At 48.5% G+C, this 25,827-nt stretch overlaps 2 protein-coding genes across 4 annotated transcripts in view; both read left to right on the top strand.

The window, feature by feature from the left end:
- Positions 1 to 6,217, top strand: part of man2a2 (mannosidase, alpha, class 2A, member 2) — a 67,451-nt gene extending 61,234 nt beyond the window's left edge. For 2 of the 3 annotated variants that reach the window (XM_055662595.1, XM_055662594.1), the window contains 3 exons: positions 1,266 to 1,460; positions 2,594 to 2,704; positions 3,947 to 6,217. In XM_055662595.1, the coding sequence (XP_055518570.1) occupies positions 1,266 to 1,460; positions 2,594 to 2,704; positions 3,947 to 4,096 (456 nt within the window). In that variant the 3' untranslated portion in view covers positions 4,097 to 6,217. The remainder of the gene's footprint in view (positions 1 to 1,265; positions 1,461 to 2,593; positions 2,705 to 3,946) is intronic. The other variant, XR_008726251.1, reaches the window with a different exon arrangement.
- Positions 6,218 to 8,875: 2,658 nt separating this feature from the next.
- Positions 8,876 to 25,827, top strand: part of LOC129713517 (protein unc-45 homolog A-like) — a 35,824-nt gene continuing 18,872 nt past the window's right edge. Inside the window, exons 1-9 of the mRNA XM_055662596.1 lie at positions 8,876 to 8,989; positions 10,644 to 10,802; positions 11,952 to 11,988; positions 14,159 to 14,334; positions 15,636 to 15,728; positions 17,607 to 17,774; positions 20,537 to 20,705; positions 22,938 to 23,108; positions 23,669 to 23,840. Coding sequence (XP_055518571.1) covers positions 8,885 to 8,989; positions 10,644 to 10,802; positions 11,952 to 11,988; positions 14,159 to 14,334; positions 15,636 to 15,728; positions 17,607 to 17,774; positions 20,537 to 20,705; positions 22,938 to 23,108; positions 23,669 to 23,840 — 1,250 coding nt within the window. The 5' untranslated portion in view covers positions 8,876 to 8,884. The remainder of the gene's footprint in view (positions 8,990 to 10,643; positions 10,803 to 11,951; positions 11,989 to 14,158; positions 14,335 to 15,635; positions 15,729 to 17,606; positions 17,775 to 20,536; positions 20,706 to 22,937; positions 23,109 to 23,668; positions 23,841 to 25,827) is intronic.

Here is a 25,827-nt window from a genome sequence, read left to right as displayed (position 1 = left end):
TCCGCCCCTGAGCCCCTCCGTCCCAGAGCCCCTCCGCCCCCGAGCTCCCTGTCCCAGAGCCCCCCCCCGCCCCAGAGCCCCTCCGCCTCAGTTCCCCTCCGCCCCCCGAGCTCCCCGTCCCATTGTCGCCTCGTTGTGCACTGACTCTTGGGTGCTTGTAAAATACTGGTGAGGGAGGGAGTGTGGGGTGACTGTGATCCTTGGGACTGATCTGTTCGCACCACCTTTAGAATGGAGACAGTGTGGAATTTCTTTAGCCCGAGGATGTTGAATCTGTTGAATTCATTGGTGGAGTCCATGTCATTGGTTTGCAATAATTTTGAATTTGTTTGAGTTTGTTCGGTTTTCCCAGCTCCAAAGGTGAAGCGAGAGCTCTCCCTGCTGGTTGAAGCTAGCAGTGCAGTCTGGACAATCTCGGGTTCGATCTTCTCAGTTAGTTGGTCAGCACAACATTGGGGCAGGAAGATATCGTCTCCTTGTTTCCTTCCTTGAGCAGTGTGTGAATGTTGAATGAAGCCAGAGCCACGCTTGGCCACACTAATTATCCATCAACTCACCTCGATAACCCTGGTGTCCATGTGCGTGTGTTTGGTCCATCTGAAGTTCCTGTCAGTCTTCGGACTTCTCAAGGGATGCGAACATGAGCTAACGTGACCAGGCTGGGGATCAGGGCAGCAGTGATGAGGTAGAGATTCAACCTTCATCGGGATGAGTGGTGCAGCCGAATGGCATCGCCCTGCTATTTCCCAAAGTCCTGGTTTACGCTGGTTGAATCTGATGAGTTTTGAGGGCACAGTTCTGGGTGCTGGTCTCTCACCACCAGATGAATCAGAAACACAAGCCCCAGCCCCTCTGGAATAATTCGCACAACTTGCAGATCTGGGAATGGACAAGTTCATAAGTAATCGGATCTAGGAGCAGAATTAGGCCATTCGGCCCATCGAGTCTACTCCGCCATTCAATCATGGCTGATCTATCTTTCCCTGTCAACCCCATTCTCCTGCCTTCTCCCCATAACCCCTGACACCGGGAGTAACCGGGACTTGATTCAGTCGGGAGTGAGGATTGTGCTTGATGCCCCAGGGAAACTACACCCTTCCCGCTCTGGGGCAAAGCTTGTGTGTAGCGTTGGCGGCCCTGGGCATTGATGGACTAACCCGCCAGGCTTTGGGGGTGGGTGGACCAGGCAGTGTTTTATCTCCTTGCCGCTGGGTGGGCTGCAGGCTGCCGGTCTCTCACCTGTCGGTGATCTCTGCCCCTTACAGGTGCAGGACAGCAGGCCGGTGAGCTTCCCCTCTTTGCTCAGCCACGTGACGTCGATGCTGCTGAACCACGAGGTGCTGGTGATGCCGGTGACGCCCCAGCAGCAGAGCGCTCCACCCATCCGATCCTGGCGCCTGCTCTCTGCTGCCATACCTTGCGACTTCCACCTGCTCAACATCAGAACTCTGCAATCTGAGGTGAGCAGCCTGATGGGGACCGGACGATCACCGCTGGGTCAGTGCAGAACACTTACTGCATCCGCATCCCCCACCTATACGCCCCTCCTCTGTCTGCCCGAGATTCATCCGATTCACCAAACCTCCCACTGGCTCCACCACACGCTTCCCACTTTCCCTTCCTCAAACCAAATGAAGTGTGTCGGGAGGGACTGCAGATGCTCGTTTAAACCAAAGGCAGAAACAAAAAGCTGGAATAACTCAGTGGGTCAAGCAGCATCTCTATACAACAGGAATATGAGACGTTTCGGGTCGAGACCCCTCCCGTCTGAAGAAAGGTCCCGACCCAAAACGTCACCTATTGCTTTTCTCTAGAGAAGCTGCTTGACCCACTGAGTTACCCCAGCTTTTTGTGTCTGTGTTTGGTTCAAACCAAGTGACGCTGGGCATAGTTTCAACTCCACAGAGGAGAGTTGGGTCTAAAGCAGCGCTGAGACAATCCTTGCCCTGCGTCACAGCAGTGGTTGTGACACGCTGTCTAATTGATGCCTTAAATAATCGCTGGCTTCACTGGCAAAGCACCAATCCCACAAACATGAAGTGTCGGCATTTGGATTGAGCAGCGTCCAAGAGGTCAGGCATGACCGCTCACCGAGTTATGTGAAGGTGGATGTTGCTGATCTTTCAGACAGACACATGGTGTGTAAACTGTAGAAGCATGTCGTTATCCACAATACACTGGGCAAAATACCCACATTGATACCACTCGCACCCTGCCTGTCTTTCTCTCCCATACACACCAATCCCTCTGTCTTTCTCTCTCCTTCTCCCCCTCCCTCACCCCTCTCTCTCCCCACCTCTCTCACAAATCCCGTCTCACATCCTATGTGTGTGTGTGTGTGTGTGTATACCTCTCTCTCTTTCACCTGTGTGTGTGTGTGACACTATTTGTTTTGCCTCTCTCACACCTGTGTGTGTCTTAAGTCTCACACCTCTGTGTCTTTCGACCTTGATTCCCCCCCCCCCCCCCCCCCAACCCCACCCCCCCACCCAGCCTCTGGTCTGCTGTTCCACCCCAACCCCGTCCCCCCCCCACTGGTTTCCCAGCTTACTCACACCCTCTCCCTTCAACACGCTTGTGTTTTTTGCTGCAGGTGGTTTCAGCGCCAGGGTTGGAAGCTGCTCTGATCCTTCACCGGAAAGGGTTTGACTGCGGGCTGGAGGCCAGGAGCCTGGGCTTCAACTGCACGACCACACAGGGCAAGGTATGGGAGCGGTGACTGAGCTGTGTAGACCCACACAGTCTCACTAGGGTCAAGGCTATGAAAGGCAGCTTCAGACACCACAGTGAGCCATGCCCGATCTAAATATGGGGATGCAATGTGATCCACTTGACCCATGCAGTGGTGTCAAGCAACTCCCCATGTTTGCCTTGAATTCAAAACATCTAAAAGAGATAGTAGCCGATAGTAGTACAGGGAGGAGCTGCAGATGCTGGAAAATTGGAGGTAGACTAAAATGCTGGAGAAACTCAGCGGGTGAGGCAGCATCTGTGGAGCGAAGGAAATAGGCAAAATTTTTGGTCCGAAGAAGGGTCTCAACCCGAAATGCTGCTGAATGTTTCTTGCGTTTCATTTCCATGCTTTCCCACTTGTTCTTGCTCAGCTAATGAGTAGAAAATGGCCCGCTGAGCTGTGCTCTCGAGGGAGTGGAAGATAATTGCTTAATTTCTATTTAAAGCGTTTGCAAAGCAGCTCGTCAAACCTCATCAAACATTTCAGGCTCATGTACATCTGGGAATAAGTCTATGTGGATGCTTGGAAGTACAGCAAGAAGTCAATAGCAGCCTAATAAGGGCACAAAGTGTGGGAGTAACTCAGGCAGGGTCTATTGCAACGTTTAAGAAACATTTAGACAGGCAGGGCAGGTAGGACTAGTAGATGGGACATGTTTTCAGCATGAGCAAGTTGGGCCAAAGGGCCTGTTTTCACGCTGTATGGCTATGACTCTATAACTCAGCAGATCAGGCAGCATCTCCGGAGAACATGGATAGGTGACGTTGCAGTTCGGGAACCTTCTACCTCTGTGTCACTCTGCTGCCTCAGCAGAACATCGATAAACAATGCTCTTGAGTCGTAATTGAAGAAGGGTTGCGAGTCTAAACATCACCTATCCATGTTCACGAAGGAACTGCAGATGCTGGTTTAAACTGACGATAGACACAAAAAGCTGGAGTAACCCAGCGGGACAGGCAGCATCTCTGGAGAGAAGGAATGGGTGACGTTTTGGATCGAGACATTCCTTCTCTCCAGAGATGCTGCCTGTCCTGTTAAGTTACTCCAGCTTTTTGTGCCAGTGTATCATCACCTATCCACGTTCTCCAGAAACGCTGCCTGACCCGCTGAGTTACTCCAGCACTTTATGTCTGTTTGTTTATAATCCGGCATCTGCTGTTCCTTGTGCCTCCTTGATTACAGACTGACCCGTCTCTCTCCTTTCCCTTGCAGTTATCCGTGGGCTCCCTGTTTCAGGGCCTGGATGTAGTTAACCTGCAGCCATCATCCCTGACCCTCCTGTATACAGCCAAGCCTGTCAACAGCAGCCTCGTCTTCCTGAGACCGATGGAGATCGCCACCTTCCGTATCCGCATGGTCTGAGTGGTTCAACGACATAACTTCCTCGCCTGGAGCTAGCAGCCGCAGGGGAGCAGCCAAATTAGCAGTAGGAACCGCGACTCTTGAATCCGTACACCCCAAGCAGCTGTAGGGGAGGGGGCTGTGTGTGTGTGTGTGTGTGTGTGTGTGCGTGTGTGTGTGTGTGTGGGGGCAGACGGAACTGCGAGACGTGGAGCTGAACAAAGCTCTTCAGTTTGAATCAAACTGTGGATTTCAAGTTGCTTGTGCACTGAAAGCAGAGCAGCAGCACCCGAACCCAATGCACTTTATGTCGAAACTCTACGGGCAGTTTATGCATTTACCACTACAGTATGCGTCACTTCATCACTTTAACGGGCAAGCCTGGCGTGATTGTCAATTCATAACTTCAAAAGGAAGGAATCGAGCTCCGGGGAATCTGAAAATGGTCAGTTTACTTCCGCCCCAGTCGTGCCGAAAGCGTGAAGTGTTCCAAGTGTGAACGAGTCAGCCGTGTGCACGGGCGTTGGAGTAGTCTGAACATTACATTGCCCACTGTACAAATCTTGTGTTGTGATCTGACTTGTGCAATGCATTCCTCCCAAGGCCTCTGCCGTTCAAAGCCAGGGTGGGAGCGGTTCTTCAGAAGTGCTTCCCCTGTTACAGAAGAATGTGGCACGGAATGATCCGAGACTCGTGTGAACTCGTGTGCGCCTGGCTGCTGCATTGTGTCGTGTACATCAGAGGCCAGTTGATCCTCCACTACCACATGGTTCAGGACTTGTCCAGACCCAGGAGCCTGGAATGTTTCAAGCCCTTGCCTTCGTCCGTCAGCATCTCCTGGGGTATCTGTGGTTTTGCTGCAAACTCCACCTGAAGCTGGCACCTCCCACAGACACTGCTGGTGGGTGGCGGGATGTCACGACATTTACCACCCAGCGCAAGGCCCGAAGTGTCCGGATCAGCAGTGAACATGCTGCGACGCACAGCAGCTCTGGAGAGATCACACACACAGCAGAACGGTCTGCCCTGTCTGAGCCACCTCCAGCCAAGCTCCCGGGCTGAAACACTCTGCAGCATTCGGAAGTATGAGCTGTGCATTTTCAGCGATTCTGTGTCTGATTCCTCAGCATTCTTTAGATGTGATCTGATTAACACAGTGTGAGTGGTCTCATCATCAGATGTGATCAGATTCACAAAGTGTGAACGGTCCGATCAATAGATCCGATCTGATTCCATGAGCGGACTGATCAATAGATCTGATCTCATTCACACAATGTGAGCTCTCTGATCGTCCGCAAATTGACAGGAGTAAATACTTCTGAAAGTTTATTTTTTAAAGTTAACTCGCTGCTCTTGGAATGAATCACATTTTAAATAAGAATATGTTTGAGGCAATAAAGGATATTTAGATAACCAGCAATTGAAAAATTATGAATTCCTCAGTTTAAACGAGGGAAAATGCTGAGTAGAAACGCCAAGTAAAACATTCAGGAAGAATTAAGTCTTACATTAAATCAGCTGTAATAGTAGTTCAAGGTATTCTATAACAAAAAAAAATCATATGAAGAAAATTAAAAGGCGTCCAAGTGTTAGATGAGTGAAATTAATCTAAGTTCTAGATTTTTGGAGGGAATTCTTGTAGCATTGATGGGGACCAGGCTTCCTGAAAGGGGACTGCTAATTTAGTGTATTCACACCCTCTGCCCTTTCAAATGTGAAGCCTGTGGGGGAATGATTTTGAGCTTAATATATAACACTAGATGCAGAGCGTCAGACAGGTTGATAGTAATGGGCGCAGCATAAGAGGACAGATGAAGGTGTGCCAGTGGGTGTTTATGACCAGAGTGCAGGCTATTTATACAAAGGTGGCTTGTCAGATGTTCCTGTCGTGACTTCTCTCGATCGGGGGCTACTTTGTGTAATCCTAGAGTGGCCTTTAATTGGATTCCAGGGTCTCCCTCATGTCCATCACTCAGTCCTTCTCTGTGTCGGCAACAGACGGGATTGGGCCGCTGTGTCCCCTGCTGCCAAAGGTCTTGCTTGAACGTGGAGGATATTGGATTTTCCATCGTCACAGTCAGTCGCACTTTTGTAGGCGCAAAACACACTTGAAAATACTCAATAAAACATCAATAAAACGTTGTGGATTGTGGAGCTTGTCTTTGTGCATCGGTGTCAGTTTAGTTTAGTGTCACGTGTACTGAGGTACCAAGCTTGTTTTGCCTGCTGAACTGTCAGGGGAAAGACAATACGTGGCTGGAGACACAACGAGCGAGAGCTGGCGGAGGAAGTACAAAACATGCTTCAAACCTGAAGTAGACTGAAAGAACATCTCTCTACAGATGTGTATTTTCTATTTGCATTTATCATGAGTGGAACTCACTGCCATAGCTCCTGGGTCCCTACAGCACAATGTTTATATTTTTCCACCTCTGTGCTCCACCTGGTCTTGCACCCGTCCCACCGACATTCCCTCCATTGGCTTCACAATTTGCAAATTTTAGTTGAGAGATACAGCACGGAAACGCCCTTCGGCCCTCCAAGACCGTGCTGACCAACAATCATCCCCTTTACTAGAACTATCCTAATCACTAGGCCAATTTACAATTTTGGAGTGTAGAGGGAAACTGGAGCACCTGGAGAAAACCCACGCAGGTCACGGGGACAACGCACAAACTCCATGCAGACACCATCCACAGTAAGTATCGAACCTGGGTCTCTGGCGCTGTAAGGCAGCAACTCTACCGCTGCGCCACCGTGCCGCCCCCTTCAACTCTGCAATCCCTTTGTCCCACACCTTCCGACTCTCCATCTCTGGTCTTTGTCCAAACATCTGCCTATCAGCCCCCCCCACCTCACCTGTATAAACCTATCACCAGACACAAAATGCTGGAGTAACTCAGCAGCACAGGCATCACTGGAGAGAAGAGACGGGTGGCGTTTTGGGTGGGGACCCTTCTTCAGTCTGAAACTTCACCCTCTCAACATCACTTCTCTCCAGATGCTGCCTGTCCCACTGAGTTACTCCAGCATTTTGTGTCTATCTTCGATTTAAACCAACATCTGTGGTTCTTTCATACACATTCAAGGCTTTGTTCTGCCCCTCTTCCCGCTCCACAATCAGGCTGAAGAAGGGCTCCGACCCGAAACAACACCTATCCATGTTCTCCAGAGATGCTGCCTGACCCGCTGCATTGCTCCAATGCTTTATATCTTTGTTTACATACATTTCTGATTTTCGCCACACAGACTAGGACAAGTGGGAGCAGGGGACAAACTTATAACTTGTAATGGGAGTACTTGGAGAACTTAAGAGACGTTGGAGATACAGCATGGAAACATTGAGTGCGTGCTGACCAGCGACGTCCTATGGTGGCAATTTACAATTTTACCGAAGCCAATGAACCTACAAACTTGCACGTCTTAGGAGCACCCGGAGAAAACCCACGCAGTCACAGGGAGAACGTACAAACTCCGTACAGACAGCATCAGTGGTCAGGATCGAACCCGGGCCTCTGTCGCTGTAAGGCAGCAACAGAAGCATCGGAACAATGGAATTCTTACCTGCTGCAGCATAACGGGCCCATAAACACAACACACAGAGATAAATATACAAAATATAATAAATGAATAACTTGGTAACCCATATTAGTGCAAAAAACAAAGTTCATAGTGCAACCAAAGACACAGTCTATTAAAGATCATGGTTGCTGAGGTTAGTGTCCACGCAAACTACTGTGGATGATGCAAATCTGAAGTTGATTGAGAGGTCAGATCTGTGGAGAAAGGAGTGAATGGATATTTCCTATACAAAGGTGAGATTCCTCGAAAGCTCCCGTTTATCAAATATTTTAGTTTTCGGTTTATTATTGTCATAGGTAAGTGAAAAGCTTTATTTTGCATGCTATCACAACAGATCAGTTCTACCTTGCAGGGACGCAGTAAGCTCAAATTAAGTACAATAGATCGAGCAAAGGGGAAGATACATGTTTGGTTTAGTTGCGAGATACAGCGCGGAAACAGGCCCTTTAGCCCACCGAGTCCACGCCGACCAGCGATCCCGGTACACTAGCACTATCCTGGACACTAGGGACAATTTACGATCTTTACAGAAGCCAATCAACCTACAAAATCTATGTCTTTGGAATGTGAGAGAAACCGGAGCACCCGGGAAAAATGTACTAACTCCATGCAGACAGAACCCGTAGTCAAGATCAAAGATCTTATAGCGAAGCAAGATAGGCTACTCCTGCTAAATGCAATGGACTGATGTGTAGTACGCTATGGAGGGGATCATGGGCATTTTTCCACGCCCATTTTAGCAACCTGAGCCTACCTAACCCGACCCGACTCGCACTGTAATCAATGTTGCGGGGCAACAGTTTGTGTGGGTCAGATTCATAAATCTGTCAGTTCAAACTTCTTGTCAAGAATAAAATTTGATTCTGGTAATTGTCTTTTTTAATGTTTTTTTAAAATCATTTCTTTTTAAATGGCTCACAAACAGTGTTTGAGTTGATTTTGTAGTAACCGGAACCGACCCGACTCGCAGGGTGATTGACACACACAATTATATTTCTTCTAATCCAATAATGAACTTTATTTCAGACTAGACAAGGGACATTAAATAAGAAACATTGTCTTGGGGCACTCTCTCTCCCCGCTGGCCCGGACCCCGCACTCTCTCTCTCCCCGCTATAAGATCTTTGGTCAAGATCGAACCTTGTCCCAGAGCCAAGGGTCCCAGAGCCTGTCCCACTTGGGCGTCCCTGGAGGGATCCCCGCGCTGGGTGACAGCCGTCTCCTTATATGGTCATGGAGCCGGCCGGGGGGGTGTTCCTGACGTCATCACCCCGCGACGGGAAGGGAGGTCCGGCCGTCGCCACGGCAACCGGGACCGGCATGGCGGACAGGGTGAGGGCCTGGGAGGGAGGAGGCGGGAAAGAGGGAGGTAGGGGGAAGAAGGGAGGGATGGGGACAGAGGAAGGGATAGGGGGATGGAGGGAGGGTCTGGGTTGAGTCAGGCAGCCTGGACCTGGGGAAGATTGTAGGAAGGAACTGCAGATGCTGGTTTACACCGAAGATAGACACAGAATGCTGGAGTAACTCAATGGGACAGGCAGGCAGCATAGATATATGATAGATAGATATAGATATGCCATTTATTGTCACTATACATGTACAGTGAAACTGAAAGCTGCTCGTACTCAGTGTGTACATACAATTTAGCACAAAAAACAAGAAACAGAAAAAACAAAAAACAGAAGGGAGATGGGGGTTGGAATAGGTGCACAATTTCTGCGGCGCTACATACATATATACATATATACAGATGGAAGTATGTCGGGAGTAGCGGGTGTTCGCAGAACCGACTGCAAAGACGTACACGGACAACACAACGTACACAAACAACAAAAAACTCTCTGCATCTCTGGAGAGAAGGAATGGGTGACGTCTCGGGTCGAGACCCTTCTTCAGACTGAGGGTCAGGGAAGAGGGAGACACAGATAGAGATAAGGAAGCGTAAGGTATGAATAGGAGACATCAAAAGGGATGCTGGTCAAGGAAGATATAAAATAGATCATTGTGTTTAAGAAGGAACTGTGCAGATGCTGGAAAATCGAAGGTAGACAAAAATGCTGGAGAAACTCAGCGGGTGCAGCAGCATCTATGGAGCGAAGGAAATAGGCAACGTTTCAGGACAAAACCCTTGGAATGGATCATTGGTAGCTAGGGGAAGGTGATAACGAAGCAAACAGAGATACAATTTAATCAGGGGACAGTCAGACTGGTCCAAGAACTAGGAAGGAGCAGAGATGGAGAGAGAGGGAAAGCAAGTGTTACTTGAAGTTAGAGAAGTCAATATTCTGAACCAGCCTGAAGGAGGGTCTTGACCTGAAACGTCACCGATTCCATCTTTCCAGAGATGCTGCTGAGTCACTCCGGATTTTTGTGTCTACAATGTTCATACCGCTGGGGTGTAAGCTGTCCAAGCAAAATATGCGCTGTTGCTCCAATTTGCGCTGGACCTCACTCTGACAATGGAGGAGGCCCAGGACAGGAAGGTCAGTGTGGGAATGAGGAGTTAAATTGTTTAGCAACCGGAGACATGTGTTTTTCACACAGAGAGTGGTGAATCTCTGGAACTCTCTGCCACAGAGGGTAGTTGAGGCCAGTTCATTGGCTATATTTAAGAGGGAGTTAGATGTGGGAGCTAAGGGGATCAGGGGGTTGATACTTTATGATCATACCGGAGATATGTGTTTTATGTTTTCGAACTTCTGTACCTCTTTCCATGTGGGAGAGGAGAAGATGGAATGACCGGGGTGAGACTGGTCCTTGATTATGTTGTGTAGGAAGGAACTGCAGATGCTGGTTTATACTGGTCTTAAGAAGGGTCTCGACCCAAAACGTCAGCTATTCCTTCTCTCCAGAGATGCTGCCTGAGCCGCTGAGTTACTCCAGCTTTTTGTGTCTATCCCTGGTTATGCCTTGGTGAGGCAGCATGAAAGGGGTGCTTCAGGAGCAAGACTGGGGCTGATTTTTTTTCCTGTGTTTCTTGTTATAGGCCAGTGTGGCACTGCTGCGGGAGGATGGGAATGCACATTTTAAAGCGGGTGACTATGACGCTGCCCTATCCTGTTATACACAAGCGATTGAGCTTTCCCCAGAGCTGACCGAGCTCACAGTGCTGCGGCGTAACAGAGCGGCCTGCTACCTCAAGCTGGTGAGTAAAATATCCAAGCATCCCGTCGCACAGGAATGGCAAGGTGGCGCAGTGGTAGAGTTGCTGCCTTACAGCGCCAGAGACCCAGGCTCGATCCCGACTATGGGTGCTGTCTGTATGGAGATCGTACATTCTCCCTGTGACCGCATAGGTTTTCTCCGGGTGCTCCGGTTTCCTCCCACACTCTAAAGACGTACAGGTTTGTAGGTTAATTGGCTTGGTAGAAAATTGTTTAAACTGGTTTAATTTAGTTTAGAGATACAGCGCGGAAATAGGCCCTTCGGCCCACCGGGTGCGTGCCGTCCAGCGATCCCCGCACATTAATCCTACACCCACTAGGGCCAATTTTTTTTCAAACATTTAGCAAGCCAATTAACCTACAAACCTGTACGTCATTGGAGTGTGGGAGGAAACCGAAGATCTCGGCGAAAACCCACGCAGGTCACGGGCAGAACGTACTAACTCCGACCCATAGTCGGGGATCGAACCCGGGTTTCTGGCGCTGCATTTGCTGTAAGGCAGCAACTCTACCACTGCGTCACCCTGACCATGTAGGATAGTGTTAGTGTGCGGGGATCGCTGGTCGGCATGGACTCGGTAGGCCGAAGGACCTGTTTCCGCACTCTCAAAACTAAAACTCCAAAGACACACAGGCTTGTAGGTTAATTGGCTTCGGTAAAAATATTATAAATAGTCGCTAGTGTGCAGGATAGTGCTAGTGTACGGTCGGCGTGGACTCTGTGGACTAAACGGCCTTTCAGCGCCGTATCTCTGAAGTCTAAAGGGCCTGTCCCACTTTCACGACCTAATTCACAACCTTTTTTATTCGTGGACATTTTTCATCATGCTAGAAAAAAAGCCCCGACCTACTTGATGCCACGAGTACCTACGACTAGCATCACAGCCTGCTACGACCTACCTACGACCTCCTAAGACGTCCTACGACCTCGTGACGACCATGCTGCGAGTACGAGTCAAGGGCAAACTCGGCAGAGGTCGAGAATAAGGTCATGAAAGTGTGACAGGCCCTTAAAGCATGAATAGTGTTTCCTTAAAGATTGTGAATTAACTAATTTTGGCTGGGATAAATGTTTAATTGGCTTTGTGGACATCATGAATGATTGATTTTTCTCTCCCGCTGGTTCTCAGGAAGAATACTCCAAGGCAGAGGCTGATGCTTCAAAAGGTAAGTGAGGAGAGGCTATTCTGTGTGCAGCAACGCTCAGCGTGGCAGCGTTTACACGCTCGTTCCTCTGCCAGACTGAGAAGTTGTCTGTTGTCAGATGGAATGTTCTGCGCTATCGGGAGAATGTAAAAATCCCACCACATTGCCAAAATCAGTGAACAGGGATGTTTTTCTCATGGTCCTGACCAACATTTTCTCTTCCAGAGTTGCCAAAACAAATTCTACAGTCCTTATCACATCCCGAACTCTGTGGTTCAAGTCTCCACAAGGGAATTTCACACAAATTAGATTTGGAAAGTACTATTCAATTAGCCTTTTTCTTCGAAGACGGGCACAAAATGCTGGAGTAACTCAGCGGGACAGGCAGCATCTCTGGATAGAAGGAATGGGCGATGCTTTGGGTCGAGACCCTTCTTCAGACTGGTTTAAACCAGCATCTGCAGTTCCTTCCTACGCATTTAGTATTTTTCTTTCTTTGATCTGGAAACATTTGAATTCTTGCATGTTTTAATTTAGTTGCAGCATGGAAGCAGGCACTTTGGCCCACCGAGTCACACTGACCCTCGATCACTCGCTCACACTAGTTCTGTGTTATCCCACTCTCCCATCCACTCCTACGCACTAGGGGCAAATTACAGAGACCATTTAACCTACAAGACACATTTGTCCAGGTTGAGATACTGACGATATTACATCCATTGCACAGTTTTGCTAAACTACTATACCAGAAAACAAATCCTGCGTGAATCTAATGTCCAAAAACGACCCGTCTGTTCAAATCAATCCACATTTAGCGTACTGTGTATTTCACATTCTTTTATTCTTTAGTCAGAGGGTGGTGAATCTTGCCACAGACGGTTGTGGAGGCCATCAATTGATATTTTTGAGGCCTCTGGGTCCTTCAAGCCTGCTTTAGCCTGCATATAAACCATTGCTGACCATCGACCCTGCCACCATTTTCATGCACTTTCTCCGTTTCCCTTGATTGCCTGAACGTTTAGAAGTCTGTTGGTCCGTGCGTGAATGGGCTCGTGAGTCAGTAATTCCAAATATTCACCACTTTCGAAGTAAATACATTTCACCTCATCCTTGTCCTAAATGGTTTATTCTGCAACTGACCCTGGTTCTACTCTCCTCAGACAAAGGGTGCACCCTCCCACCTCCCCCTCCCCCTCCCCCCTCCCCCCTCCCCTTCCCCCCTTCCCCCTCCCCTCCCTCCCCCTTCCCACCCCCCCCCTCCCCTCCCTCCCCCCCACCACCCTCCATGTTCTGTCAAGCTCTTTAAGAATTATTGTTCAATGAGATCTGCTCACATGGACTGTTCAATCACTCCTTTGATAGTCCTAGAGGCATGCAGCACAGAAACAGGCCAAAGATAGACACCAAAGTGCTGGAGCAACTCAGCGGGTCAGGCAGCATCTCCAGAGAAAAAGGATGGGTGACGTTTTGGGTCGGGACCCTTCATCATATTGAAACCATGAACCGAAATGTCACCATTTCTTTTTATCCAGAGATGCTGCCTGGACCCGCTGGGTTACTCCAGCACTTTGTGTCAATCTTCGGTGTATACCAGCATCTGCAGTTCCTTTCTGCACAAAAACGGGCACTTCGGCCCAATGCATCCACATCGACTAAGATGTCCCATCCATGTTAGTCCCACGTCCATATTCCTCTAAAACAGTGGTTCCCAACCTTTTTTAGCTCATGACCCCCTTGGGATCTTTTAATTTTTCTGTGCCCCCCCCCCCCCTGACATTATTAGCGGAAAAAAAATACTTCAATATTATAATACCTCCCATAAAAATATCAGTGTCTATTAATTACACATATATGCTCTTTTATTCTATTCCACAAACATCAAAAAAATATTTCAACTACATAGATTTAAATTTATTATAACTGAAATTTAGGAGGCAACAGGGTGGTAGCTCTGTGGCCCCCTTCATTGAACCTGTGGCCCCCTAAATCCCAAAATGTTCCTGTGTCCCCACTGAAATTTGCCATGGCCCCTTTGGGACCATATGGCCCCAGGTTGGGAATCATTGCTCGAAACCTTCCCCATTCACGCACCTATGCAAGTGTCTTTAAGGTCATTAGGTTTCTGTGTGTAGATCTGTATTAACATCCCAGGGGATTTCCTCGGCAGTAATGCTTGCCCTTCTCCTCTCAGCCATTGAGGCGGATGGCAAGGACGTGAAGGCTCTGTTCCGCAGGAGTCAGGCCCTGCAGGAGCTGGGAAGACTGGATCAGGCCTTCGCTGATATCCAGAGGTGCGCTGTCCTGGAACCCAAGAACCAAGTCTTCCAGGAATCACTGCGGCAAATTGCAGCAAGTATCCAGGAGAAGGTGAGGGGCTGATGGAAAACCGGAAATGTTGAGGGAAGTGCTGGTGCATGTTGGCAGGCTAAAGGCCTGGGATTGTCTTTGTTAATGATGACTTAACATTGAATTTTGCACATTGTCAGTTTGGCTGGTGATGAAGATTGAGTTCAGCTTGTCTGATTTAGACAATATATAATAGGTGCAGGAGTAGACCATTCGGCCCCTCGAGTCAGCACCGCCATTCAATATAATCATCCACAATCATGGCTGATCATCCACAGCTTGTTTGGTCATGAGAGGATATTGTACCCGTGCATTCATTCAGTGCCATCACCAAGTGTCAGAAAGCTACCACATCAGGTTTAGCTTCGTGATACAGCATGGAAACAGGCCCTTCGGCCCACTGAATCCCTCCCAACCATAAATCACCTAGTCACAGTTTTTCTACTCATCCACTCCCTATTTGCAGAGGGCAATTAACCTTCAAACCTGCACGTCTTTCGGATGTGGGATGAGGAAGCCCACGCGGTCACAGGGAGAACATGCAAACTCCACACAGGCAGCGGCAAAAGGTCAGGATTGAACCGAGGTGTCTGGCGCTGTGAGGCAGCAGCTCTATCCACCGTGCTGCCCAAATGTGATCAGCTGCACCCTCTTTTCCCACCCAAGGACCTGATGCTGCACCTTGTCTTAACTTTCCGCTAATGGGACCGCAGCTTAATTAGCAAGGCCAGTAGTCACCCCCCCCCCCCCCATAGCCCTTAGGATGGAGGAAGCGGTCATTCTGCTCAAGACACTGCAGTCTTCCTGAATAAGATGCCTCCTCAGCTGCTGGGGATGGGAGGGAGTTGTAGGATATGTGAAATTGTGATTCATGTTTAACCTCTGGCATCAGCCCTTCCCGCATCTGCCCTTCCCAACACCGGCTTTGTTGGGGGAAGTATTTAGGAGCGCTCTGCTCAGAGTTTGAACTATTTAAGAAAAGTATTTTTCTCAGAATACTGCACGCTTCAAGGGATGATTTGATTCCGGGCTGTGCTGGCATGGTTATTGTGGAAGGTACACAAAAATGCTGGAGAAACTCAGCGTCAGCGGGTGCAGCAGCATCTATGGAGCGCAGGAAATAGGCAACGTTTCGGCCCGAAACGTTGCCTATTCCCTTCGCTCCATAGATGCTGCTGCACCCGCTGAGTTTCTCCAGCGTTTTTGTGTACCTTCGATTTTCCAGCATCTGCAGTTCATTCTTAAACACATGGTTATTGTGGAACTCCGGTAAGAGCATTGTAATAATCCTCATCTGACATGTTCCCGTCTCCTTGTTCCAGGTCCAAAAGCAGTCCTCCACTGATTCTCGAGTGGAACAAATGTTTAACATCCTTCTGGATCCTGAGGAGAAAGATGCTGACAAAAAACAAAAGGTGTGTGTTTTCTTTAGAATATTCTTTGATCATCGACAGGCCCTTCGGTCCACCTTATCCATGCTGTCCAAGATGCCCCATCTATGCTCGTCCGCATTTGTCCCTCTAAACCTTGCCTATCTACAAACCTGTCCAAATGTCAAGTCAAGACATTCTAAACCTTCTGAAGAAGGGTTTCGGCCCGAAACGTTGCCTATTTCCTTCGCTCCATAGATGCTGCTGCACCCGCTGAGTTTCTCCAGCTTTTTTGTGTACCTTCGATTCTCCAGCATCTGCAGTTCCTTCTTAAACACATTCTAAACCTGATGTCCCAGATAGAACAATGACATTCTTACTTGTCTTTCAAATGTTATTATACCTGCCTCTGAACCTTTCCTATCCATGTACCTGTCCTAATGTCTTTTTAAATGTTGTTATTAGACCTGCTTCAGCTACAGTCTCTGGTAGCTCGTTCCATATACCCACCACCCTCTGTGGGGAAAAATGTCCCCCTCAGTTTCCTATGAGAATTTTCCCCTTAACCTTAAACCTGTGTCTTCTAGTTCTTGATTCTCCTCCCTGACTGACTGACTGAACATTGTTGCCTTCCATCACAGTGAAGAATTCTGTGGTGGATGTTTATGTTAAATTCTATTGTGTATAGAGATGAGATGAGGAAGAACTTTTTTCACACAGAGAGTGGTGAATCTCTGGAACTCTCTGCCACAGAGGGTAGTTGAGGCCAGTTCATTGGCTATATTTAAGAGGGAGTTAGATGTGGCCCTTGTGGCTAAGGGGATCAGAGGGTATGGAGAGAAGGCAGGTACGGGTACTGAGTTGGATGATCAGCCATGGTGAATGGCGGTGCAGGCTCGAAGGGCCGAATGGCCTACTCCTGCACCTAATTTCTAGTTTCTATGTATTGTGTTCTTTTTAATTGTATGGCTGCCTGGTAACTCATCTCACTGTACCTTAATTAGTCCACGTGACAAATAAGTTATCCTTGGGTGAAAGACTGTGTGTCCACGCTATCTATTCTCTCTGATGAACATGTTCTGATCTGAAGGTAGTGCTGTAGATAGGTGAGTACTAAGCCTGAGACAGCAGCTCCTGCCTTTTTGGTGAAGTGTAAAAGCTGACTCGTTCATACTTTTAGATGGCATTTGATCATAACCAGCAAGTAGCAGAGATTGTTTCTGTCTAAGAAGGAACTGCAGATGCTGGAAAATCGAAGGTAGACAGAAATGCTAGAGAAACTCAGCGGGTGAGGCAGCATCTATAGAGCAAAGGAAATGGGCAACGTTTCGGGCCAAAACCCTTCTTCAGATTGATGTGGGGGGGGAAAGAAAGAAGGGAAGAGGAGGAGCCAGTGGGCTGAGGGAGAGCTGAGAAGGGGAGGAGAAAGTAAGGACTACCTGAAATTAGAGAAGTCAATGTTCATACCGCTTGGGTGTAAACTGTCCATATGAGGCGATGCTCCTCCAATTTATGGTGGTCCTCACTCTGGCCATGGAGGAGGCCCAGGACAGAAAGGTCGGATTCGGAATGGGAGGGGGAGTTGAAGTGCTGAGCCACCGGGAGATCAGGTTGGTTATTGCGAACCGAGCGGAGGTGTTGGGCGAAGCGATCGCCAAACCTGCAGGGCATTGTGTATTGTGTGTTCTTTTTAAGTGTATCGCTGCTGGCAAATTAATTTCACTGCACCTTCGGATGCATGTGACGAATAAAATTGGCTTTGACTTTGACTTGCCCACACCGGCCAACATGTCCCAGCTACACTAGTCTCACCTGCCCGTGTTTGGTCCATATCCCTCTAAACCTCTCTCGTTGAGTTACTTCGGCACTTTGTGTCGATCTGCAGCTCCTTGTATCTACTCTAACCGTTTCTTTCCTGTACAGGCTGCCCAGAATCTGATCGTTCTTGCTCGCGAGGATGCCGGGGCGGAGAGGATATTCCGCAGTGACGGGGCACGTCTCCTTCAGAAAATGCTGGAGACGGGGAATGTGGACATGATCCTGGCATCACTGCGCACGCTGGTGGGGCTGTGCTCAGGCCACCAATCTCGGGTCAGTCATGGGACAAATAATAATAATAATAATAATAACTTTATTTATAAAGCGCTTTTAGACAACATCAGTTACCACAAAGTGCTGTACATGGGAAATCAACAAAAAGTTATTACAAACTACTAAAACCATTAAGATGACAGGACTATAAAAACAGTAAAAAAATTAAAAGACATTAAAAGCACTAAAACAGGAACAATGTCTCAGCCAGTGTCGAAAGCCAGTGAATAAAAGTGAGTTTTTAGGGAGGATTTAAAGATGGACAGTGAAGGGGCCTGTCTGATCTGCAGCGGCAAGGTGTTCCAGAGTGCCGGGGCAGCAACAGAAAAGGCTCTATCCCCTCTGAGCTTCCGCTTAGACCTTGGTACCTCAAGGAGCAGCTGATCCGCTGACCTGAGGCACCGGGTAGGAGCATATAGGTGGAGCAGCTCAGAGAGGTAAGGCGGGGCGAGGCCATTCAATGATTTAAAAACAAATAAAATAATTTTAAAATGAACTCGAAGGTGCACTGGGAGCCAGTGAAGGGAGGCCAAAATTGGCGTAATGCGCTCCCTCTTTCGAGTTCCGGTTAAAAGGCGAGCGGCAGCATTTTGGACCAACTGGAGACGAGCCAACGAAGCTCGTGAGACTCCAGTGTAGAGCGCGTTACAGTAATCCAGCCGAGATGAAATAAAGGCGTGAATTACTGTTTCAAAATGCTGCCGCTCGAGAATGGGCTTCACCTTTGCCAGTTTCCTTAGGTGAAAGAAGCTGGACTTAACCACTGCGCCTATTTGTTTATCTAATTTAAAATCACCGTCCATCATAAAACCCAGGTTTAAAACTGTTGGCTTTACGAACACTGCAAGTGGACCCAAGTCAACAGAGGGAGGTTCACGGCAGCCATTAGGGTTCTCCTTGAGACTTCGGTATTAAATTAATGTCCTCGATGTTGGAATCTTGAGTGGAATATTGGCACCGTCTCTCTTTGGGGCTGTGGAGTCCAAAACTAGAGGGCATAGGTTTAAAGTGACAGGGGAAAGAATAACGGGCCTGAGGGTCAAATGTTTTCATGCAAAATACGTATCTGGAAGACACTGCCAGACCAGGTGGTGGAAGTAGCTGCAGATACATGTCTAAAAGTCATTTGGACAAGTACATGGTTAGGGTAGGATATAGAAGGATGGGCCAAATGCAGGCAAACGAGACTAGCTCGTGCCTAGACAGAGGTACAAAAGACCGCAGATGCTAGATTATGGAGCAAAAACTAGCTGCTGAACGAACGCAGCAGGTCAGGCAGCATCTGTGGAGGGAATGGACAGTCGATGTTTGGAGACGGGTCCCTTCCTGTGGACTTCCCGTCCCAAAACGCCGGCTGTCCTTTCCCTCCGCAGGTGCTGCCTGCCCACTGAGACACTCCAGTGGTTTATTTCTGGCTCGGGAAAACACCTTGGTGGACACGTACAAGTTGGGCCAAAGGGCTGACTTTCTGTGATGCATTACTCTAGTGACTCTGAGTTATGTATGTGTTAGTTTTAGAGATACAACCTGGAGTAAAGATAAATATGCCAACACATTATGTTAAACAATAGAGTGTGTCTCCTAATATACTCGTCAATTGATCACAGTCAGGTTCTGCTCATATTCCGTTTGGGGAGTCTGCATCCCGGGGGCATGAACATCGAATTCTCCCATTTTGTTGGTTTTAGTTCAGCCCCCCTGCTGTCTCCTATCCCCCAGATACAACAGTCTGGAAATCGGCCCGAAACGTTGCCATCTTCGTCCATAGATGCTGCTGCACCCCTGAGTTTCTCCAGCTTTTTTGTGTCGGTTCTGCTCATGTTTTAGTTAGTTTACAGATACAGCATGGAAATAGACCCATCCGTCCATGCCGACATTCGGTCTCCCGTTCACACTAGTTCTACATCATCCCACTTTCCTACACACACTAGGGGCAATTTACAGAGGGCCCATTTAACCTGCAAACCCGCCCATCTTTGGGATGTGGGAGGAAACCGGAGCACCCCGTCGAAACCCACACAGTCACAGGAAGAACGTGCAAACTCCACACTGTGCTGGTTGTGTAGTGTAATATCCAAGGTGGTATATTATCAAATATGTGTAAGAACATGATGTGCAAGGTTTTTAAACATATATCGAGCCCCTCAGTGTAGCCCCTCAACATCTCAATGTAGGAACCCTCAGAATTGAGAATGACGGGACCATTTTTTTATCATTGCAGTTGCTGAATGTGTAGTTTGCTGCCCATCTTCCAGCAGCAGTGGCTGCTGAAAGTCTAGCACATCATAAGTTCATATGTATATGTGATAGGAGCAGAATTACGCCATTCGGCCCATCAAGGCTACTCTGCACTCTCTTCCCAAGTCTACTACTTGCCAAGTATCTGGTTGGCATCCAACTTTAGGTGATCTCTGGATTATGGTATAGAAAAGATTATGCAATAGTGTGAAACTGCATTTTGTTGTCTCTGTACTGTACACTGCACAATGACAATAAACATTGAATCAGAATCTGAATCTGAAATAGAATACTATTTCACACTATTGCAACGTTTACGAAACAAGGTACATGGATAGGACAGGTTTTGAGAAATATGGGCCAAACGCAGGCAGGTGGGACCAGTGTAGCTGGGACATGTTGGTCGGTATGGGCAAGTTGGGCCGAAGGGCCTGTTTCCACGCTGTGTGACTATACAAAAGGTGCATTTATATAGCATCTTGCTCCTCATCTGAAAGGTTGAATGATTTGATATCCGTTTGCAGGCATCAATGATTGTACACGCGGTGGGAATCGACAGACTCTGCTCCATGATGGGCCACGACCACGAGCAGGTTTCCCTGGCAACGTGCAACGTCCTGCAGGCTATTTTTGATTCATTGAAAGGTGGAATAAAGAGTGTCGTTCGGGGGAAAGAGGAAGCAGTGGTTCTTGGTGAGTCTCTTGTGCAGGGATAATTTCCAGTTCCTTCCTGTTGTCCTTTCACTGTCTAAGAAAGAACTGCAGATGCTGGAGAAATATGAACACCTCATATTTCGCTTGGGTAGTTTACACCCCAATGGTATGAACATTGACTTCTCCAATTTCAGGTAGTCCCTGCTTTCTCCTTCCTTCCCCTCCCCTTCTCAGCTCCCCCACAGTCTCCGCCTCTTCCTTTCTTCTTCCCACCCCGCCCACCCCCACATTAGTCTGTAGAAGGGCCTTGACTCGAAACGTCAATAAAGCACAGAACTGCGTATGTCTTGTGTATGAAGGAACTGCAGATGGCGGCTTAAACAAAAGATAGACACAATCTGATTTGATTGGCAAGCTTGCTGAGCAAGGCTAGACACAAAATGTGGTGGTAACTCAAGCGGGACAGGCAGCATCACTAGAGAGAAGAGGCGGGTGAAGTTTCTGGTCCAGTCTGCAGATGGGTCTTGACCCGAAGCGTCACCCGATCATTCTCTCCAGAGATGCTGCCTGTCCCGCTGAGTTACTCCAGCATTGTGTGTCTATCCACTGTGTGTGTGCCATGTTCTCAACCTCTGCCCTGCCGTTCTGTGCAACATATCCCTCTGCTCCTTCACCCCTTCTGAAGCAATGTACCTGAAGCATACTACCTCTACTCATTCTCTTTCACTTCTCCGTATTAAACTTCATTGGTCATAAACCTGCCTCTGTTACAGCATAGAAACATAGAAACCTAGAAATTAGGTGCAGGAGTAGGTCCATTCGGCCCCTCGAGCCTGCACCATTCGCCATTCAATATGTTCATTGCTGTTCATCCAACTCAGTATCCTGTACCTGCCTTCTCTCCATACCCCCTGATCCCCTTAGGGCCACATCTAACTCCCTCTTAATATAGCCAATGAACTGTGTGGCCTCAACTACCTTCTGTGGCAGAGAATTCCAGATTCACCACTCTCTGCGTGATTATATCCTGCTGTATTTATCCTCTTTACAGTTCACTACTCCGCCAAACTAATTTAGAAAATGTTGGTGGCATTCCAAATACAGATACTCTCTACTCTAAAGCCCCCTTAAAGAGGTAACGCATCGCAAGGAGCTTGAATCATATTTTACATTCATTCAGGTGAAATGCAAAGAAATGAGACAAAAAAGCTTGATTCTAGATGTTATTATTATTAGTATTATTATTATTAGCAACACAGTGGCGCTGGTTTCCGACCGGAATGGCGACGGACGCATCTCACGTCTCTGTCCTCCAGTTCCTGCGGACTTCCGCCACTGGAACTTATAGTATTTTGGTGTGTGTGTGTGTGCTTCATCATCGTTCCTTACAATGCTACAATGTACCACAGTGATCGCAACTTCTACTGAAGTGTGGATGGCCGTCGGCTCGCTGAGAACTCATCCACCCTTTGACAGGTCTTGTTTTTGGTCCTGCTGGGGGTCCACGGCCCCCTCCTCACCTGGCAAACCAGGTGGGGGACAGGGTTGAAGAAGTAGGTTTTTAATAGAATCGGCGAGGTTTGTGGAGAGAACTCCCGAGCTTTTGGCTTTGGCTGTTGCGGTACAATCACGCAACGCATGGAATTGGAAAAGCTTTGCGGTCAGTCAGGTCTGCAGCCCTGGTCATGAAGGGATTTAAGGCTGAGGATTTTAAGGTGGAGGCAGGCATAGCCGGACTGAGACTAGGCTCTTTGTTTTTATTCTGCGAGAGTTCGATTTAGCGCTTTTTAAGGCTAACGGAATCAAGGGATATGGGGAAAATGCAGGAACGAGGTACTGATATTGGGTGTTTAAGAAAGAACTGCAGATGCTGGAAAAATCGAAGGTGGACTAAAAAGCTGGAGGAACTCAGCGGGTGAGGCAGCATTGATGGGGAGAAAGAATAGGCAACGTTTCGGGTTGAGACCCTTCTTCAGACTCGACCCGAAACTTCACCCGCTCCCTCTCTCCATCGATGCTGCCTCACCCGCTGAGTTCCTCCAACATTTTTGTCTACTGATTTCGGATGATCAGCCATGATCGTGTTGAATGGGGGTGCTGGCACGAAGGGCCGAATGGCCTACTGCACATATTTTCTATGTTTCTATGTAAATGCACGCACTGAGTGTAACGTTATTGCCAGCAGATCTTTGAATGAACTTTATGGGGGGGAGGGGGTATGTACTTCATTATGTGCATTCACATAATTGTCAAATATCCTTTGATTTTTAGATTCCATAAAGGAGCTGAAGATGATAGTGTGCCAGCTCATAGAGATGTTGATACAACACGCAGTTTCTGCACACGGGCGAGAAAATTCCATAAACCTCCTGATCAAAAACGTCCCACGTAAATCCTTACGGGACCCAAACAACTCCATGACCATCTGGGTCATTGATCAAGGTAAGCGTGCAGGAAGGAATTGCAGGCGCTGGTTTAAACCGAAGATAGTCGCAAAAAGCCTGGCTGTATCCCCGCGGCAAGCCATGGGTGGTTATTCAGCCACTTACTCACTGAAATGTTACTACATTCAACTGAATGTAGAGCGGTAGGCACAGAAAGCTGGAGTAAATCAGCATCTCTGGAGAAAAGGAACAGGCGATGTTTCGGGTTGAGACCCTTCATCAGAGTAGAAGAGACGAAGGTCGTGCAAGATATCATGGACATTTGTCGGGGGGGATTGGGCCAGGGAGAGATATGATTTCAGTGGGGCAGGAGCAGGCAGAAACAATGGGTCTATACATTACAGTGGTGTTGCTGTCAGATCAGCTTGAGGCCTGTGGTGCATGAGAATCTTTGGGGAATGTTTGGCCTAGCTTTACAGTGGTACAACTTCAGTATCATTCACTGGCAGAGTTCGGCCCGGCAGGTGAGTGCTAATGTTCATGCTCCACGCAATACCGCCTCGCCCTTGCCCCTGCTCCTCGCCATGTGTCCAACAGCCCTCTGTCTGCACCGATTAGGGATGAAGAAGGTTCTGCAAGTGGCGGGGACAGTGTCTGAGATTCCCGACAGCCTTCCAGTCACGGACAGCGGTCGGATGAGCGTGTCGGTTTTGCTGAACAAACTCTACGACGATCTCAAGTGCGACGCAGAGCGAGAAGCCTTCCACAAGCTCTGTGAAGACCACGTCAGGTACGGATGGCCAATGCATGTTCCGCTCTTGTTGGGGACTAACAAGTCCAGGGGCGGAAAACCCATGCAGGGGGGCCAGAGGGAGGTTCTACTGCAGTTGTACAGGGTCTTGGTGAGACCACACCTGGAGTATTGCGCACAGTTTTGGTCTCCAAATCTGAGGATGGACATTATTGCCATAGAGGGAGTGCAGAGATGGTTCACCAGACTGATTCCTGGGATGTCAGGACTGTCTTATGAAGAAAGACTGGATAGACTTGGTTTATACTCTCTAGAATTTAGAAGATTGAGAGGGGATCTTATAGAAACTTACAACATTCTTAAGGGGTTGGACAGGCTAGATGCAGGAAGATTGTTCCCGATGTTAGGGAAGTCCAGGACAAGGGGTCACAGCTTAAGGATAAGGGGGAAATCCTTTAAAACCGAGATGAGAAGAACTTTTTTCACACAGAGAGTGGTGAATGGAACTCTTCACAGAGGGTAGTTGAGGCCAGTTCATTGGCTGCTCTTCTGCTAAGGGATCAGGGGGTATGGAGAGAAGGCAGGTACGGGATAAGTTCCAGCCATGATCATATTGAATGGCGGTGCAGGCTCGAAGGGCCGAATGGCCTATACACTGCACCTAATTTCTATGTGATGTTTAGTTCCACTCAAATTGCATTGTATACACTGAGATCGTGATTAGCGTTCTGGTACATGGAATATATATATATATTCAGCTACGAATCCCACTTCCATTTCCTGCTCAATGATTCCTTTAGTTTAGTGTTACAGAGTGGAAACAGGCCCTTCGGCCCACGACGTCCGTGCCAACCTGTGATCACCCATATCCTAGTTCTATCCTATCCTAAGAACAATTTACAAGGATGCTGCCAGGACTGATGCTCCTTATCACTAGGGGGATGCTGGGCAGACTGGGACTTTATTCCTTGTAGCGCAGGAGGCTGTGGGGTGAGCTTATAGGTGTATAAAATCACAAGGGAATGGGAGAATGAGTCTTACCCAGAATAGGGGAATCAAGAACTAGAGGGAATAGGTTTAAGGTGAGAGGGGAGGTGAGAGGTGATGAGCTGCCAGAGGTAGTTGAGGCTGATACAGTAACAACATTTAAAACACATTTGGACATATACATGTATAAGAACGATTTAGAGGGATTTGGGCCAAACGCAGGCCAATGGGACGACTTGGTCAGCATGGACTAGGAGGGCCGAAGGGCCTGTATTGTGTGCATCTCTAAGACTTTATATAAACCGCAATCGTGTGGGTGATTTAACTGCAGCTTAACTGACACCCAGGGTAGTTAATAATGAAAGGCAGCAGCTTAAGGAGAGGAAATTTAAAAAAATGATTGCTAGAAGCTGCTGAGAGATTTATTTGTTTATTTGCCCGAGACTAGACTCCCAAACTAGATGCTCCGTTCCATGCTCTCCCTCTCCCTCTCCCTCCCCCTCTCCCTCCCCCTCCCCCTCTCCCTCTCCCTCTCCCTCTCCCTCTCCCTCTCCCTCTCCCTCCCCCCCTCCCCCTCCCCCTCCCCCCCCCCCCCCTCCCCCTCCCCCCCCCCCTCCCCCCCCCCCTCCCCCCCCCCCCTCCCCCCCCCTCCCCCCTCGTCTCCTCCCTCCCGTCCCCTTCTCTCCCCCTCCGTCTCCCTCTCTCCCCACCTCCGTCTCTCTCCGTCTCTCCTCTCTCTCTCCGTCTCTCTGTCTCTCTCTTTCTATCTCTCTCTTTGGGTCTCTCACTCTCTGTCTCTGTCTCTCTCTCTTTCTCTCTCTTTCTCGCTCTCTCTCTTCCTCGAGTTGAGTTTAGTTTATTGTCACGTGTACTGAGGTTGGGGTTGTCAACTGCCCCGTATTAGCCGGGACATCCCGTATATTGGGCTAAACCGGTTTGTCCCGTACGGGAACGCCCTTGTCCTGTATTTGACTGCTGCTACTCGGGTCGAGGGGACTGTCGGGTCAGAGCGCCGCGTCCGGCCCCTGCCTCACCCGTC

Source organism: Leucoraja erinacea, chromosome 36 (assembly GCF_028641065.1).
Source record: "Leucoraja erinacea ecotype New England chromosome 36, Leri_hhj_1, whole genome shotgun sequence".
Taxonomy (NCBI): domain Eukaryota; kingdom Metazoa; phylum Chordata; class Chondrichthyes; order Rajiformes; family Rajidae; genus Leucoraja; species Leucoraja erinaceus.
The sequence above is the reverse complement of the archived record's forward strand: the minus strand, read 5'-3'. Positions and strand labels throughout refer to the sequence as shown.